Genomic DNA, 18,061 nt, shown 5'->3' with positions numbered 1-18,061 from the left:
CGTGACAGGTCAAGCCCCCTATAAGAGATACAAGATACATTTGGAAGAAGAGATAGCATTGTGTCTTTCTTGTGTTTATCCATGTCGAGCTCTTACTTGATAAGTTCATGTGTCGTGGATTCTGTGCCCTGCTCCAGTTTAACAGTAGCAGCCCCATCTGCGGACACAGGGGTGGTTGGAACAGAGGGGGGTGCCGTAGAGATTGGTGTAGATGTCTGAGGTACTGGTGTAGAACAAGTGGAGCTAACCAAACCAGGTTCAGTTTTTACTAGACAAATACACAAATGGACAGAGAAGTGAATTTAGCTGTAAAGGAAGCTAAACAATGCTGACAAAAATAATTTCCAGAAATAAGTGAAGCAACGTCATTCTCAAAAAAGACCATTAGCACTTTATATAATCATGTTATCACCACGGTGCTTAAGTCGCATGGGTATATTTGTAGCAATAGCTGACAGCACAGTGTCAAAATAAGATTTTTCTTTTATTATTAGGATATTATGTACATGGTTCCCACTCAAAGTCAAATGTCAAATTACTTGACTGTACCCTGACTTTCACGAACTATAAAGTTGATTTTCCATGACCTATGTCTGGGATGCCATGAGCCTGATAATGTAGGTGTATATAATGTGAGTTTATAAAAATGAAGCTTTAATGCATGAAATGAATAAACCGTGCCAAAAAAGCTGTTTTGAAATCAGTGGAAGCTTGGACGCGGAAATGGTATTCCTTAAGTCACAACTAAACAAGGGAATTACATTTTTATAAATGGAACTAAAATTTAAAGCAACAAACAAAAAATCCCTGATATTCCATGACTTGGATAAAAAATATAAAATTCCATGACTTTCAATGTCTGTAAAATTCCAGAAACTTCATTACCTGTGGGAATCCTGTATGTAAAGATCATGTTTCCTGACGATATTATATACATTTCCTACTGTAAACATATCAAAACTTTATTTTTGTGAGTGGATGCAGTTGCTAATGACTTCATTTGTACAAATTTAAAAGGCGATTTTCTAAATATCTTTATTTTTTGCACCTCAGATTTTTAAATAATTCTATCTTGGACATTTCCTATCAACAAACCATATGATGATGAATAAATCTTAATTTCAATTTATTGACCCATAAGACTCATTATATTCTGGTCCAGGGTCATATTTGTATAAATGATCTTTAAAACATAAAACATCTCAGTATCTGTCTCTGTGTGTGTCTTACCATGAGCGACAGGTGTGGATGCTGAAGAAGCGGGTGTAGTTGATGTTGCGCTGCTGGATGCCCCTTTAGAGCCAGATGGCACTACTGAAACACACACAGTTTTCAAATAACTACTGTTATATCAGGCTCATTAAAGGGACACCCCATTTTTTTTTGAAAATATGCTCATTTTCCAGCTCCCCTAGAGTTAAACAATTGAGTTTTACCGTTTTGGAATCCATTCAGACGATCCCTGGGTCTGGCGGTAACACTTTTAGCCTAGCTTAGCATAATCCATTGAATCTGATTAGACCAGTAGCATCGTGTTCAAAAATAACCAAAGATTTTGGATATTTTTCCTATTTAAAACTAGACTCCTTTGTAGCTTACATCGTGTAACGAGAACGACGTAAAATTCAATTTTGTAATTTTTTTGACCGATATGGCTAATCTCATTCTGGCGTAATAATCAAGGACTTTGCTGTCGTACCATGAGTCAGCAGGTGCAATAATATTACGCAATATTACGTAATATTAAAAACAGTCCCCTTGGTAACTTTCAAAAGCAGTAGGGGTGGCACGGTTCACAAAACCCTCAGTTCGGTTCGTATCACGGTTCTATGGTCACGGTTCTCGGTTCAGTATGGTTCTTGTTGTTATTTTTTAACACTCCAGAAATTTATTATCTTATTAATTATCCATAATTTAGGATACAGTATTAAAAAAGTTATATCATGTAATCATGCACAAACTGAATTAGACTTTAAGCACATTATTGGGAACATCTCTGAGGAAAGCCAGGTGAGATTTTGATACAGCAAGAGGGCAGACATTGATGATTTCAACACGCTTTTCATTTATTTGCCAAAAAGGGAATGTGTATTGCCATCTACATGAACTTTGTGTGCATTTTTAGCACACAAAGATAACTTGCATTTATCAAAATCCCAACTTCAGTGTAGCTCTAAGATTTATCACTGAGAGGCTGCTTAAATACTGCAGAGAGAATATGTGAACGAGAGAGAAACATAACGTTTACACCTGTAATATTTAAATCTGTCTCTTTTGTCCACTTTTGACCATTTCTGTCCTGATTACTTTAAGGGGCAGTTTATGAAATAAGATCGCGCAACTTTCACACGCTAGCAAAATGAAACTACGCGGAAATCAGCCGCTTTCGTTTTATCAACGAAAGGCTAAAAATAGCGGTGAATAAGAAAAGACGTAAAACAGTGTTCATTACCGCAGATTAGATAAATGGTCGGAGAGAAGGCTGTGGCGTGTGGCTGTATATATTGTTTTATTTCCGCTGTCATCATAGGTAACATGAAATAAAAATGTTTCCACACACCAAACTTATATGACGCTGGCGCATCCTCCAACTGCGGGCAGACTTCTTTTTCTCTCCCTCTTGCCATTTCTACACGTAACATGACCGGCAGCACTCACTCTCCACACCAGTCACCTCTTCTTTCGCGCTATTCGCGAAAGGGGAACACGCTGTCTGAGGTCACATACAGGGCACGAGGCTACATACATTGCGCATGCCATGAATCGTTGAACCGTACGGCACACACGCGCTCCGAACCGAGACAAGCGAACCGAACGGTTCGGATTTTTTTCATGAACCGTGCCACCCCTAAAAAGCAGGGGACTATTTTCGGGCACTGCGTAATATAACTATACCTGCTGCCGCCATGTTACGGCAGCAAAGTCCTTGAATATTACACCAGAATGAGAGTATAGTTCCCAAACATATCTGCTTAGAAAACCGCAATTTTTAATTTTCTGTCGGTCTTAGTACATGGTGTAACTACAGAAGAGTTGAGTTATAAAATAAGAAAAAATACAGAAACGCTTTGGTTATTTTTTAGCGCAATGCTAATGGTCTATTCAGATTCAATGGATTGTGCTAAGCTATGCTAAAAGTGTTAGCGCCAGACCCGAAGATCGGCTGAATAGATTCCAAAGTGGTAAGAATCAAATGTTTAACTCTAGGGGAGCTGGAAAATGAGCATTTTTCAAAAAAAGTGAAATGTCCCTTTAAATGTAAACATAAAATCAAATATATAACTTAACTCTTTTCCCAGCCATTGACGAGTTAACTCGTCAATTATGTGAAAACGCTTCCCTGCCAAAGATACGTTTTTCTGGCAAACTGTAATTCTGCTATTATTATTAATTACCTAATTTATAAAACCTGGAAGCAACCGCTAATGTCATACAGTTCAAACTCTGTTTATCTGAATCTGATCTTTATCAAAAGTCTTTAACAAAAACACAATTATCGCAGCGTTTTGCTCAAAATTTGGTATTTTTGAAGAAACCTAGCCATATTTATAGGGTGATGAAAAATAACAAATAAAAGGTAGGATGAAACTTTTGCGCAAACAGAGGGTCTGTTCTTTCATTTGATATATTGTACGTTTATATATTTAAAAAAAGAACACTTTCTGGAAGGCATTAAACTTTTGTGAAAATAATAAAAAATGCTGGCGCTGGCAGGCAACTTTTTTACAAACACTAGCAGGGAAAAAGTTAATATTTTAATTAATTTTGTGAAAACACAGCTCATACTTTGGAAACGTTAACTCTTAAAGAGTTAAAACCTTGACTCTTTAAAAACCTTGGTATACCTTAAAGGCGCTCTAAGCGAATTGACGCGTTTTAGACCATAAAACATTTTTTGTTACATACAGCAAACATCTCCTCACTATCTGCTTGCTGCCTGTTCGCTGATCAAACTGTAAAAAAAACGCGATCTCTGTAGACAGCTCAGGCTCGACAAACGGCAATATCAACATAGTGGCCAAACCTAGCACAACAAAACATAACAAAGTGTTCCAGCCAATAAACGACAAGAAGGATTTGGGGGTTGGGCGCGTTAATGAAAGCACGGACGGGAGAGGGAGGGGGAGGCGTTAGCTACACTCCGTTTGTTTGAAAACAGTTCAAACATCCACAGGAAGTGACGTTGCACATTATTCGCTTAGAGAGCCTTTAAAACCGATAACCAGCCCATGCCTAATTGAAAAAAGTATATATGGATAAAGATAGTGTGGTATGTACGCTTATTTCACAAATACAAACTCTGATACGACTCGAAAGCAGCATAAATGTGTTTTCTGTCTCTCTTGCCCTTATAAAAGCTAGAAATACTTGAATCTTCCATTTCTCAATCCTCTAATGTTTACACTACTTTCTTTTATTCTCTCATCCATCTTACTACAACAATAGATTGCAATGTTAAAGATAAATGGTCTGTCTCATTGATGTTCAAGTACTCATGCAAAACAAACGAAAATTGAGCGCCTGTGACGACGGTGCTGCACAAATCAATTTAATACAAATCAAGCAGACAGGAAGAGAGAAAGACAGACGTGCAATAACAACTATATCTGACAGGAGAGTGTCTCCAGAGCTCGGTTAACCTATTACTGTCATCACTAGAACGAATGCTGGGAAAAGAGAACATCTCTGATAAATTAAATCTGGCAGCCTCAACCCAGCTGACGAAAGCCTGAATCTGCTTAAACTGTTACTATGATCCTTTTCTATATCAAGCTGGGTGGGTAACAAGGTGATGTTACCTTTACCAACGGGCATCAATATGGTCTGCATCCCTGATGAGCCACTGCCCACGCTGAGCTGCTTCAGCTGATTGGCTGGGATGGTCAACACGGTCTGCTGGGAACTGGACTGAGCTGGGTGCAACTTAAGCATACCTATAAGATAAAAACCAAGCCCACATAAATGTTTTATTTATCTCATTTGTGATTATTCTTGTTAACGTAGTCGTGTTGTGAGACTATATACACAATTCAGAAAGAAAATGCATGTGTAACAGTATTCTAGATCCGTTGGCATTACATGTAGGTCTTAAAGTGGCAGCACACCAAATAAACTCCATGTCTTTCAATTAAATATTAACATTACAATCCAACACAATCCCTACTAAGGATGGTTTAACTAGCTGGGATCTGTACATTTCCTGATCAGATTGAAAACGTCTACATTGCTTCACATTTTGCTTGTGAACTGTGTTTGCCAAAAATGATGAAATCCCTCTTAAGTCACATTGACATTCAAGTGGAGACAAGGGGCATATAGGAGAACCGGTCACCATGGCAACTCTGACTGGTTACCTGAGATGGTGGCAGCAGTCTTTCCGCTAACCGTCCCTCCTCCGAGCAGCGATGCTGTGGTGACCAGTGAGGGGCTGGTGCTTTTGGACCCACCTACTAGAGCTGACCCTGCTCCTTTCGACAGACCGATAAGCGGCATGTTGACAGTCTTGGCAACGGTTGCTACGGCACCGGTGGAGGGGGCAGAACTCTTCGCTGCGTTGGCGGCTAAGCTGGCGTTCTTGGCGGCATTGATCACCGCTGCCTGATTGGCAGCTACAAGCAAAGAATGCTGCGATGACGCTTTCGTCGTCTGAGGTAAAGACTGGCCGGAGGACCCACTAGCACCTTCGGGTGCCTGTAGTGAAAAACAGGGGTAGCATAACATTAAAGGTTTTAAAAAAAAATTAGTTTAGCTCAATGCTTCACACACACCTGTTGAGGCGTGGGGGTGGCGCTGGGTGTTGTTGGGGTGGAGCTGGCAGCAGTGATGACACCACCGGTCATTCTCAGGGTAGTTGTGCCAGGTTTGGTCAGGTGCGATGCCGCGGCAGCTGATACCATCTTCACTGAACCGTCGGACAGCTTCACCTGAGAACCCTGTGACCCACCTACCACCTGTCAATCAAAAATATCAAGGGAACTGCTTTAAAGGCGGAGTGCACAATATTTGAAAATCAATGTTGATATTTGATAAATCACCTAAACAAACACGCCCCTACCCCAATAGAATCTGGACCTTCTTTTAAAAGACCCGCCCCACACATACGCAACCCGGCAAGAATGTTGGTTAGTAGACACGCTCCTTAATGCTGATTGGCTATAAGTGTGTTTTGGAAGTCGGCCCGTCTCCTTTTCCAAAGCGTTTTTCAAACATTGTGCACTCCGCCTTTAAAGGGGACATTTCACAAGACTTTAAGATATTAAAATATGTCTTTGGTGTCCCCAGAGTACGTATGTAAAATTAGCTGTTTTTGGGTGTGTCCTTTTAAATGCAAATTAGTTGATCTCTGCACTATAATCCAGTTGTGGCATATATCCAATTGAAAAGGTAGGGCTTGACTTGAATTCATCCACCGAGAATTGATTTGATCGTTGGAAGTTGGGTCATGTTGCTATTCACTGCGATCTTTTCCCCGCCTACCTGCCATACCCCATGACCAGAAGTAAAGAGAGATCGTTTCCAGGAGGGCGCATTTTTGATTTAAGATTATGAGGGTACATACATTTTTTCTTTAAAAAATGTAGCTCGTAGATGAGTCTTTGTAAAAAAAAACATTATTCTAAAAAAAACCCTAAAAAAAGTTTTTAATTTCGAATTTCATTGTGACTTACACTCAAACCAAGCAAAGTAAAAATGAATAAGTATTTTTTTAATATATGGTGAATTAATTGCCTGTCCTTTGCATCTGTCCTTGACTATTCTAAATCGCATATTTCCCATAAAATACATTTTAAATGACTGTAAGGTAAAAACGCATAACCACAGATTTTAATTTAACATGGAAAACTAGGGATGTTAAAAATTAATCGATCTTCGATTAATTGACGATAAGAATTTAATTGATAAAACTTAACGATTGTCTAATAAGCAAGATCATGTATGTGTGTGTGAGGTGCATGCACAAAACACATACAGCTGGAGAAAAAAATGAAGCGAGCGCGCAGAAGTTAAACTTCCCTTGATCACAACCTGGGCTTTTTAACGTCATGCAAGACGAGGCTGGCTGCCAACCCAACGAAATGGCATCCCCAGTGGATCTGAGAGGGTCTGATACAGAAAATGCAAATACAGTTAGGATACTGAAAGCAAAAACCCTCTTTAGGGAAGCCTGCAAGATTAGCATAGCAACGTTGCTATACACAGGGAAGACGACCAGAAGCCGTTTTTAATGAAAAGATTAAAATGTCATCTTAAATTGTGACATGAAACTGTAACATGTAAACTGTAGCTATGTTATTTAGACAAAATAAATATTTTAAGTCCCGTAAAGGGAGGCTGTCGGTTTTTATGCAGACCTTTATGTCACTGGCTATATGCCACTGCAGTAACTTATTGCACTATTACCGTTAACAATAATTTGAATGATTGATCGTTAATTTTAACTTCTCAACTGTTTTTGCATCATTTTTGCAATGCATCTAGTTTTAATGCATTCAGCCACCGAAAAGCAAACTAAATTTGCATGATGGATGTTTTATTGATGCTATGCCCCCTCAGCTGCCTTCCCAAAAGCATAACCAACAAACTTGGTTCTGTGAAGGTCATATTTTGCTTTTGTGATATAATTAAATGGTATAGCTAAAAAATGTGTAACATTTGACATGTAAATTACTTTCCCAGCTCTAATACTCAATATGCCAATTTATTTTATTTCATGAATCAATCCCATTGCTTTCTCTGTCACATCCTCCTTCCAGCTCACAGCCCCTACCCTCCATCAAACACAAATGCCTAACGTCCTCCAGAGAACTGAGTGAAAAGATATCAGGTGACGATCTATACGATGGATCACTTTACAGTTCCCAAACAATCACTAGCTGGTCTACATCAGCATGCGATTTGGTTTGTCTAGCCTCTTCGAAATGGGGTTAATGTGAATTATACTGAAAAACTAACTAGCAGAGATTACTCTGTGATGCACTTGGGAGTTGTGAATAAAGAAGCAATGATTCGAATGGATAATTAAGCAACAAGAAACAGAGCAAAAAAAGAAGGGAGGAAGAAGAAGAGGAGTGTTTACAGTTTAAATAGCGGCTCGAATGTCAGCTGCAGGCATACTCATTAGTTTCTGATCTAAAAAATTAGGACATACACACATACAGCAAGCGCTCTACAGTGTGTGCTTTTTCAGATGTGTTGTGTAACACTAATGAAAGTGCAGCGAACGAGAGGAGAGAGAGAGATGAAAAAAATCAATGAGGTGGTGAGAGAGAGAGAGAAATCAATGAGGGAAAGAGGAAATGATGGCAAATCCCTCATCACTTTCTCTTTTATACAGTAGCTAAACCAATCCCACTCTTCTGAGTCACTGTCTCCGAGTGTGTGAGCTTATCTGGCATTTTATTTCTATTACTTTATTTTTATATTTTACTGATAGTAACTCGTAAAGTATTACCACTGAAGTAATATGCTGCTAAATATTAATTCTATAAAATACACCAAGGCATTAAAAAGCAATTTTTATATCAAAATAAGTTTAGAGCTTGCTGTCTGAACTGAATGTATTAAGGTAAAGGGTTTTGTGCTGGACTATAAAACAAAGACAACATGGCTTTAGTGAAGTGAAATCTGATTCATAAACACATTCATTTTGAAAAATTCATTAAAAACAACCAGTTTAAATGATGAAGTCATTCACTGAATCCAGGATTTTTGCAAGCTTCACCAAGTCAAATTTAAGACTTTTTAAGTCCTTATTTGAAATTTAAGACCTATGACAATGAAATCCAATTTTATAGTCCATTGTGCATGCATCCATGTGTTTTTTAAGACCTTTTATCTTTCATGAACAAAAACAAAGTGTATTTTCTTGGGGTGCAATGAAACACCCCGCGAGACGAAACTAGACACGAGACGGGGTCACGAGAATAAGTCACGTTTTTAACACTTTGCTGATATTACACCTTGAGACTACAGGACGAAGTTAAGTAAAAGCATTTAAGTAAGGAATAATTGATGACAGGCCGTTGAATTATTAGAAAAATAATGCACACCCGAGGTGGTGATGATTTATTTTTCAATAATTCAACGGCCCGGAGTCAATTATTCCTTACTTAAATGCTTTTGCCCGCTTAGATCTATTTTTATTACCAAAAAATATCAGATTACTTTATCATCAATTAGCAAAACTTACTACGGTTACCATACAACAAGACATCAATCACATCATATATTTCATGGGATTCGTCCGGTTTTTGCACTTAAATGACTATTGTGAGTAGGGCTATTTCTTCCACGTCTCATCCAAAAGCTCTTTTGCTTGATCCAAAACGTCATTTTAAAGCTGCCAAAGGAGGCTTGAGCCGTTGATAGCATTCGAAAGCAGTTATTAATGAAGTTATTAGAAAGAGAGTGAGAGTGACAGAGACACATAGAGAAGAAAGAGAGCACGAGAGAAAGCGAGAGAAAGAGATTGTATGAATGAGGCTACCTCTGTGCGTCTCTAAACAGCGCTGTAATGCACTGTAAAGGCCAATTTATACTTTTGCGTTAGGTGCGCGTTATAGGTACGCCGTAACATACGCATAGACGCGAACCCTGTCGCCGTAGCCTTCGCAGTACCTGATGTGCACCTCCTCAAAAATGTAACTACACGTCGAAATGACGCGGACCGCAAGATCTGTGATTGGTTGGCGTGAATGCATTATGTTTCCTCCTACGCATTTCGGCGGTGTAACTGCAGAGCAACACAAACGCAGAAGTATAAATGCTCATGACGGCGTTGCCTACGTGCGTAGCGTCTGGCGTACCCTACGGCATATACCCGACCCAAAAGTATAAATTGGCTTTAAGTCGCTTTGGATAAAAGCATCTGCCAAATGCATGAATAAATAAATAAATAAAAATAATGATGAGACAATAAAAATTGGTTCAAATAAAGTATCCAAAGGGTCAATGTATTTAAATTGAGATTTATACATCATCTAAAAGCTGAATAAATAAGCTTTCCATTGATATATGGTTTGTTAGAATAGGACAATATTTGGCCTGAATTGAGAAATTCGAATTTAAATATCAAAGTCCAAATGAAGTCCTAGCAATACGTTACAAACGAAACGGTTTGTTTAGGCGCTTTCTACTGGCTCACAGCTGAAATCATGTTGTGGACTGAATTGGGAAATTATAGCTTAAATGGGACCCAAACATGAATGGGAAGAGGAACCATTGCAAGTTTGTAGACGAGTTTCTGGCCAATTTTGTTTGCGATTTTGCCAAAATAAAGTTTTGATATATTTTTAAGGTAGGACATTTACAAAATATCTTCATGAAACTTGATCTTTACCTAATATTCTAATGATTTTTGTCATGAAAGAAAAATAGATCATTTTAACCCATGCAATGTATGTTTGGCTTTTTCTACAAATATACGCATGCGACTTACGACTGGTTTTGTGGTCCAGTACCACCTTTAATATAATTAAGTCTTTATTGTACACACCTGAGCCAAAATGGCTGCCTTTTGTCCGGCTGTGACCCGAATGGCTTGCTGGGTACTGGAGCCAGCACTTGATGCCACATGTCCACTTGAGCTCTGTTTCCCAGAGCCCCCTGGCTGGCCAACCAGAAAAGTGCCCTGGAAAGATTGATAGTGAAATTATTAACATATCTTAAAACACCATTCAGTATCAAACTGTATTGTATGCATGTGTGCTACAGGGGGGCATTGGCATTTAACTGGACAAATTTGAGAATATCCAGCATGCTGAACAGAATATGACATAATTAATGTGTGCCAGTAAGAGTATTTAAAACATTGAGAGTATATACGACATATTCACACAAAGAAAATAACATGTGAATCACCTGTGGAGTCTGCTTAAGGATGTATGAAGTGTAGGATAAATTAGATGGCAGGCTGCCAGAACCTGAAGATCCACCGGAGGACTGAGAACCCCCCGAACCAGAACTCTGAGATTGCTGACCTACACAGAAAAATAAACCTGGTTAGATGAAAGACTTACATTTAGCATTGTAACACATGAAGAGTGTGTGTGTGACCTGAGCTGTGAGAAGCTCTCAGAATGGCTCCCTGTGGTATCAGCAGCAGTTTCCCTTTGCCCGATGGGTTCTTGCTGTTGGTGGTCAAGTAGAGCTTGGTGCCAGGTGGCAGGTTGGCCAGGTTTGCCAAGTTATTCGCTGGCAGTTGGAGGGTTGCCATAACTAAAAATAAAGACAAACCACCACAAAAACCACAATTACACCAAAGAGCAACATATGTCAGATAAGGACCATCAAAGTTTGATTTCACTCTTTTTTTAATCTTTGATATGGCCTTAGGGGCTGTTCACATATAGCGCCTTTCGCACGCTCAAGTTCGTTATTTCAAATGTAGGCACTCGGTATGTGCGCTCATTCACAAGCTGTTTTTTTTCAGGCGCGTACACACGTCATCGCCTTAAAATCATCTCAACTTTTCAGAATGCTGCAAACACACCGCAGGTCATGTGACAAGAACCTCAGGAGCACAACTGCCCTAGGGCTTTGAAATGGAGGAAAAAGCGGCACGCCTAGCATTACCCACACGTTTTAAGGTGCAACTTGTGAACAGCCCCTTTCCCAGTCCCAAGATATCAAGATAATATTTAGATCTGAAAACCGATGTCCGACCCGAGGCCCAAGTGGTTTCTTGTCTAAAAATTTCACGTGTGCCCAGGACACGGGTCGGGTATAATATTAGCGGCCTCTGGTAATTTAAAATGAATGTGTTTTTGCCGAATGGACCCGAGAAGACCCAAACTATCTTGTGTGTGTGCATCGAGTCCTTTTCCAACCCCTCATTTGTTTGCCAAGAGCGCTTGCGACGGTTTATTTTCGTCGAGCAAGACCTGTCAATCAATTATGAATGAACCTTTAATCGTCAGATAACAAATGAAAACAAATGAAGCAGCGGGACAAATTGGTTGCAAAACCACTAGAGTTTCTTGTGGTGGGTGCGCAGACCGCACACGCGTAGGTGCCTTTTACATTCGGGTAGAGTCAAATGCTACTGGGTCGGGTCGGACTCAGGTCTAATTTTCTCGAGGTTGGGTCTTTCTTTAAAGGTGACATAGAATGATTGAACGGAGTATTTATCCTTGTTCTGTGATGTGACATGTAGACAGAAAATGTTTTGTTTGGGTCTGTAATGCCTTAAAAGCGTCCTAAAAACCTCTCTCAGATAGCTCTATTAGGGTGGGGGATTTTAAACAAGTGGTTTTGCACCTATTTGCTCCCCCTATACTGGCTTAACTTGCAATCTTATTACTAATTGGCTGACTTTGCTGCCACTCAAAAAATGTAACCAATTATTTTAAAGTGGAGGGGCAGTGAGATGCCTGTGATGTCATAAGCATCAGTTTTTCAGATTGGGACGTTTTCTGGCTGACATTTCTAAAAGAGGAATTTCTATGAGACTGAGATGTTTAGCACTTTTTGTATGTTTGTGAATGTGGGTAGACTACCATTATTCAACAAAGACAAGGTAAAAATGTTTTTTCATTCTCTGTCCCCTTTAAAAACAGTATTTATGCACGTCATGTTCAGGTAAAAACTAATTCAGGTCATTTCAGGTCAGGAAAATTAATTTTGACCCATTTCAAGTGAGAGCAAGTACATTGTGTTACCCGTTAAGATACATTGTTACAGTTCTCTTTCGAGGGAACTCGCGCTGCGTCACTGCGGTGACACTTTGGGGACGCATCCAGGGGTAAGTGCGTCTGAATGTGTATATCAAATTCAACCAATGGTGATAATTCAAGGCCCTGGGATAATTCAAGGCTTAACGACAAAGACAGGGTGACGCGGGAGCCAGGAAGTATATCGCTACCTGAAATATTGCCTAAGACAGGGACGCAGGAATTATGGCAAGGGAGACGCAGGGTCTCGTTCCCTTCTTAGGGAACAACAGTTACATCCGTAACCAGAGACGTTTTCATGTGTCAAACACAACTATGCAAAAAAGCATTTTGGTATGAATCAACATTCGCATACAGAAGATATAAGCAGTTAAAGCGAACAGTTTAGCACGTGTGCTTAAAAGGCTAGAAATTGTATGATATTATCCTACACTACCCTACATAGGGAATAATATGGATTTTTTTCATTAAACTTCTTACATAAAATAGATTCAAGCACTTTTAATGCCCTGTATCTATGTATGTATATTTTCAAAAACTTCCCAGGGCCTTGAATTATTTCCCCCAGATTCACAAACTTTCAAGGACCCGTGGAAACCCTGTGTTTCATGATTAGCCAAATCACCAAAAAAAGACTTTAAATGGGTATTCATAGGCAGGCTTACATATTGCAAGGAAAAAAGCAGGGCTTCTTCTTCTTCAAAAAAAAAAAATCCCTTCCCTTTGTATTCCACCGAAAAAATAGCAGCATGGCGGTTTGAAATGCATCATTTGGTACAACTAAAAAGGGCAATTTTTTGGTTGTACATTCCATTTTAGTCAATTTCACACATCACTAACAGCATCCTCCAAGCACACACACGTCCACACATGAGAGTTTTTAAAATTAATCAAAGAAAATCCTTTTTTCTCATGTGGCAGCAGAGAGAGATGAGTGTCTGAGTGAGTAATAGCATTTCATTTCAGAGGTTTAGTCAGCACTGCAGTACAGCCACATCCACACACGTTAGATTAACCCAATGAAATACACCTCTCAGCACAACATCCCTCAAACACAACTTCAAACAAACCAACACTTTTGTAAGTTCACTCCACGCAACTTAACAAGCATCTTCACACCGCACTCTCGAACAAGTCAAAGGTGCAATACAGTAGCTATTGAATTATATAAGTTGCTTCAGTTCCTGCAATGATGAAAAGTAAAGTGTACAGGCTCTGACCTCCACTCTTGCCGCTTCCAGACCCGCCCGCTGCCTTGGTAACAGCGTGCACCTGCTGTCCTGCGACACCACCTGCACTGCTGCCTGCACCACTAACAATTGCCTTGGCAACGCCCTGTGCCACCACCTGCTTTTGCCCCATCACTTTAGGCACAGAGGGACTGGATTTGGCAACCAAGATTTGCCCGCTGCTCATGGAAACTTGTTTGACCGCAGAGCCGAGAGGAATCCCCAGAACCTGCAAATACAAACACAGATAATGTGCACGGCTCACTGATACAACTGAGCTACTATTGGCTAATAAAAGAAAAATGTTTGGTTACATGGTGCAAAATGCAGTTTTAATGACACTTAACTGTCATTAAGTGTCATTTGTTCAATTATGTCATTTTTAATGCAAAGATTGTTTGAGATGTCAATACAACATAACTTGTTATAAATCTGCCATAAACACGATATAACAGAATAATGATCAAGCTTAAGAATCTACCTAGCTTTATGGATTAACATTATATTAAACTATCATTAAAAAAGTGTTAATACTCTGTCAAAGTTTTATAACAGCATCATTAATATTTTTCTTGACCTCAACTACAGTGGTACAAATTGAACTTGTCATTAAAATGTCAATACTATGTCAAAATAATTTAAAAATCTTTAACAAAATGCAACAGACACATCAAAAGATTATACTTAACTTCATGTATGTGGACAATACATAAAAAACTGAAAACAGAACTTGTTTATCCTCACACAGAGGGTTCTGAAATTTTCTGACATGGAAGAAAAAACATTTATTTTAATTAATTAATTAATTAATTTAATGCAATCAACTGTTTCCATCGATATGGACCCAATGCTGCATAGCTTAACCCATTATTGTACGGTTTTCATTTAATTTTATGTGAATCGTTCTCCAAATGCAATAAAATATAATTTTATCCATTTTAATATTATTATTATTATTATTAATAGATGACTGATTTTATTTCTCTAACACCTGGATGACATTTACAAAAAAAACAATATGGACTAAAGAATATTTTTGACCCTGTAATAAAACTATTTGAAAATGTATTAACACTTTACGACATTTTAATGACAAATTATATTTAAACCACTGTAGTTGAGGTCAAGAAAAATATTCATGACGCTGTTATTAAACTATATGACCGAGTATTAACACTTAATTTTAATGACAAATTCAATTTGTATCACTGATAAAAAAGTGGTCAGTTATGTTGTCTTGGTAATGTCAAGTTGTCATGACAAATTATGATGTATTGGTTAATGTCAAGTTGCAATTAAACAAATGACAATTAATGGCAGTTGTCATAAACATGCATAAAAACATGTTTATGAAGATGCCATGTCTTATTAACACCCCTTCAAGTAAAGTTTTACCATCTAGGTATTTAAATATAAACTAAGAAACCTTGCTGGGTGTGGCTCCTCCGGTTCCCGTCCCACTTTGTTTCTGTGGTGACATGGCAATCATGTGACCGCCCTTTACTGTCACATACTGTTGCTGAGGCTGGGATATTGCTGTGGAAACGACCTGTTGCTGTGGGGGCGGCTGGGTGGGCACCTCTCCCGGTTCTTGTTTGATTATCACCTGAAGACAGACAGATTGTATTAGAGAAATACCATTAGTTTGATACACGGTTCAATATGCAGCAAGTTATGTTCAGTGCTATTGGATCTGTGATCCAATTTCAATTTAATTTAGTGAATCACACATTCACTCAGGCAAGACAAATGAAGTGTGCATCCTGTCACCCAGATGAAGCTGAACATTGTGATGAATTCTGTAAACTTAAGGGAGATTCAATCCACAATGTTTATACAGTTGTGTTCAAAATTATTCAACCCCCCAATGCTGTTAAGGGTTTTAGGGAATTTAGTGTACATTTGTAATTGTATTCAGAATGAAATCCTACAATGACTTCTTAAAGAACCATATGCAACTAAAATGACATCAATTGGTTTTGTAATATAGTAGTAAATGTTTCTTTTGTGAATTCTTCATTGACACAATTATTCAACCCCTTAAAGAACTACCACTCTGAAGAACAGAGGTTCATTGAAGTGTTTTCAATCAGGTATTGAAAACACCTGTGGATGTCAGGGAACAGCAATAAAGCCTAATAAGCACCAATTAGGCAGCTTTAAAATGACTGTGATACTCAACTCCTTCTAAACATTTACTGGTGTGGTTACAAACATGGTGAAGTCAAAAGAATGGTCCAGGAAGACAAGAGAAGAGGTGATTAATCTTCACAGGAAGGGCAATGGCTATAAGAAGATTGCAAAGATGTTAAACATACCAAGAGACACCATAGGAAGCATCATTCGCAAATTCAAGGCAAAGGGCACTGTTGAAACGCTTCCTGGTCGTGGCAGAAAAAAGATGCTAACTGCGACTGCTGTGCGCTATCTGAAGCGTAGAGTGTAAAAAAGTCCCCGTGTGACTGACGAGGAACTGAGAAAAGATTTGTCAGATGTGGGTACTGAAGTTTCTGCTCAGACAATACGGCGCACCCTGCGTACTGAAGGCCTCCATGCCAGAACTCCCAGGCGCACCCCCTTGCTGTCTCCGAAGAATAAGAAGAGTCGACTGCAGTATGCCAAAAGTCATGTGGACAAACCACAGAAGTTTTGGGATAGTGTTCTGTGGACTGATGAAACAAAATTAGAACTGTTTGGGCCCATGGATCAACGCTATGTTTGGAGTAGGAAAAACAAGGCCTATGAAGAAAAGAACACCTTGCCTACTGTGAAGCATGGTGGGGGGTCAATCATGCTTTGGGGCTGTTTTGCTTCTGCAGGTACAGGGAAACTTCAGCGTGTGCAAGGTACCATGAATTCTCTTCAGTACCAGGAGATATTGATGGCAATGTGTTGCAGTCCGTCACAAACCTGAGGCTTGGGAGACGTTGGACCTTTCAACAGGACAATGATCCCAAGCATACCTCCAAATCCACTAGAGCATGGTTGCAGAAAAAAGGCTGGAACATTTTGAAGTGGCCATCGCAGTCACCAGACTTAAATCCGATTGAGAACCTCTGGTGGGACTTAAAGAAAGCAGTTGCAGTGCGCAAGCCTAAGAATGTGACTGAACTGGAGGCTTTTGCCCATGATGAATGGGCGAAGATACCCGTAGATCGCTGCAAGACACTTGTGTCAAGCTATGCTTCACGTTTAAAAGCTGTTTTAACTGTAAAAGGATGTTGTACTAAGTACTAAGATTGAATGTCACTTGGGGGTTGAATAAAACTGATAATGATGTGAGCACAGAAAAGACATTTGTGGTTATTTCATTATAAATGTTATGTTATATTTGTCTGACCTACACATGCCTCTTTGATGTAATTGTAAGCAGGATGACTGAATGATCAAAATCAATGTCAAACCGGCCAAAACAATCAATTTCAGTTGGAGTTGAATAATTTTGAACACAACTGTATGTCATATAGAGACAGATTTTTTTTCTCTGGCAGGGTCTCACCATCCCAATATCAATGATTTATACACAACAGTGGGAGTGATGTTTGTATGCTTGACATATACAATTTGTTTTAAAGAGCAAAACGCCACAACAAAAAAATCTGATCCTGAACTAAGTATGTCAGAAAAGTGAGACTTACAAAATGTGCTGTGGGTCTCGAAAAACTAATAAAAAATGCAAACAAGGTAGAAAGAAAGTGTGTGGGAATGATTTGGTGCAGTGACCAAAACTTCATTATTTTAAATTGATTTAAAACTTTTTTTAATATGAAAAATTACACAATCCACTTTTTTGGATGGCACACACAAGAGACCCATCCACAGAGAAAATGATAGTCCTTTTATTACTTCTTATGAAATTCAAAATAGTTATACAGGCCTAATTATTTTTATGGAGAAACATCTGTGGACATTCCTAATGTAAGCCAACACTGCATTACTGTGAATACTCCGGTCCTCTGCACAGATTGCTTGAAAACAGCCGCATCATGTCAGAGATAGATGTCCTATTTTAAACTCCTCACACATACAGCTGCCGCAGACCGCTTACTGCACCACCCAACACAAACTATTAATAACTACTAGTGCTAATTTAGCCCGCAGTGTCCAGAAAACATTGAAACGCCCTCAGAGAATAACCCAAATAGAGAAAGCGAGAGATCG

The 18,061-nt window shown here is 39.0% G+C and overlaps 1 protein-coding gene across 4 annotated transcripts in view; it reads right to left on the bottom strand.

The window, feature by feature from the left end:
- Positions 1-18,061, bottom strand: part of yeats2 (YEATS domain containing 2) — a 47,036-nt gene that overhangs the window by 12,651 nt on the left and 16,324 nt on the right. For 3 of the 4 annotated variants that reach the window (XM_055203377.2, XM_055203378.2, XM_055203376.2), the window contains exons 14-23: positions 15,327-15,506; positions 13,892-14,129; positions 11,056-11,217; positions 10,861-10,979; positions 10,496-10,630; positions 5,769-5,951; positions 5,355-5,691; positions 4,800-4,934; positions 1,231-1,314; positions 97-268 (exon numbers count right to left, since the gene is read on the bottom strand). In XM_055203377.2, the coding sequence (XP_055059352.2) occupies positions 97-268; positions 1,231-1,314; positions 4,800-4,934; positions 5,355-5,691; positions 5,769-5,951; positions 10,496-10,630; positions 10,861-10,979; positions 11,056-11,217; positions 13,892-14,129; positions 15,327-15,506 (1,745 nt within the window). The remainder of the gene's footprint in view (positions 1-96; positions 269-1,230; positions 1,315-4,799; positions 4,935-5,354; positions 5,692-5,768; positions 5,952-10,495; positions 10,631-10,860; positions 10,980-11,055; positions 11,218-13,891; positions 14,130-15,326; positions 15,507-18,061) is intronic. The other variant, XM_073856266.1, reaches the window with a different exon arrangement.

Source organism: Misgurnus anguillicaudatus, chromosome 2, assembly GCF_027580225.2.
Source record: "Misgurnus anguillicaudatus chromosome 2, ASM2758022v2, whole genome shotgun sequence".
Lineage (NCBI taxonomy): Eukaryota > Metazoa > Chordata > Actinopteri > Cypriniformes > Cobitidae > Misgurnus > Misgurnus anguillicaudatus.
The sequence above is the reverse complement of the archived record's forward strand: the minus strand, read 5'-3'. Positions and strand labels throughout refer to the sequence as shown.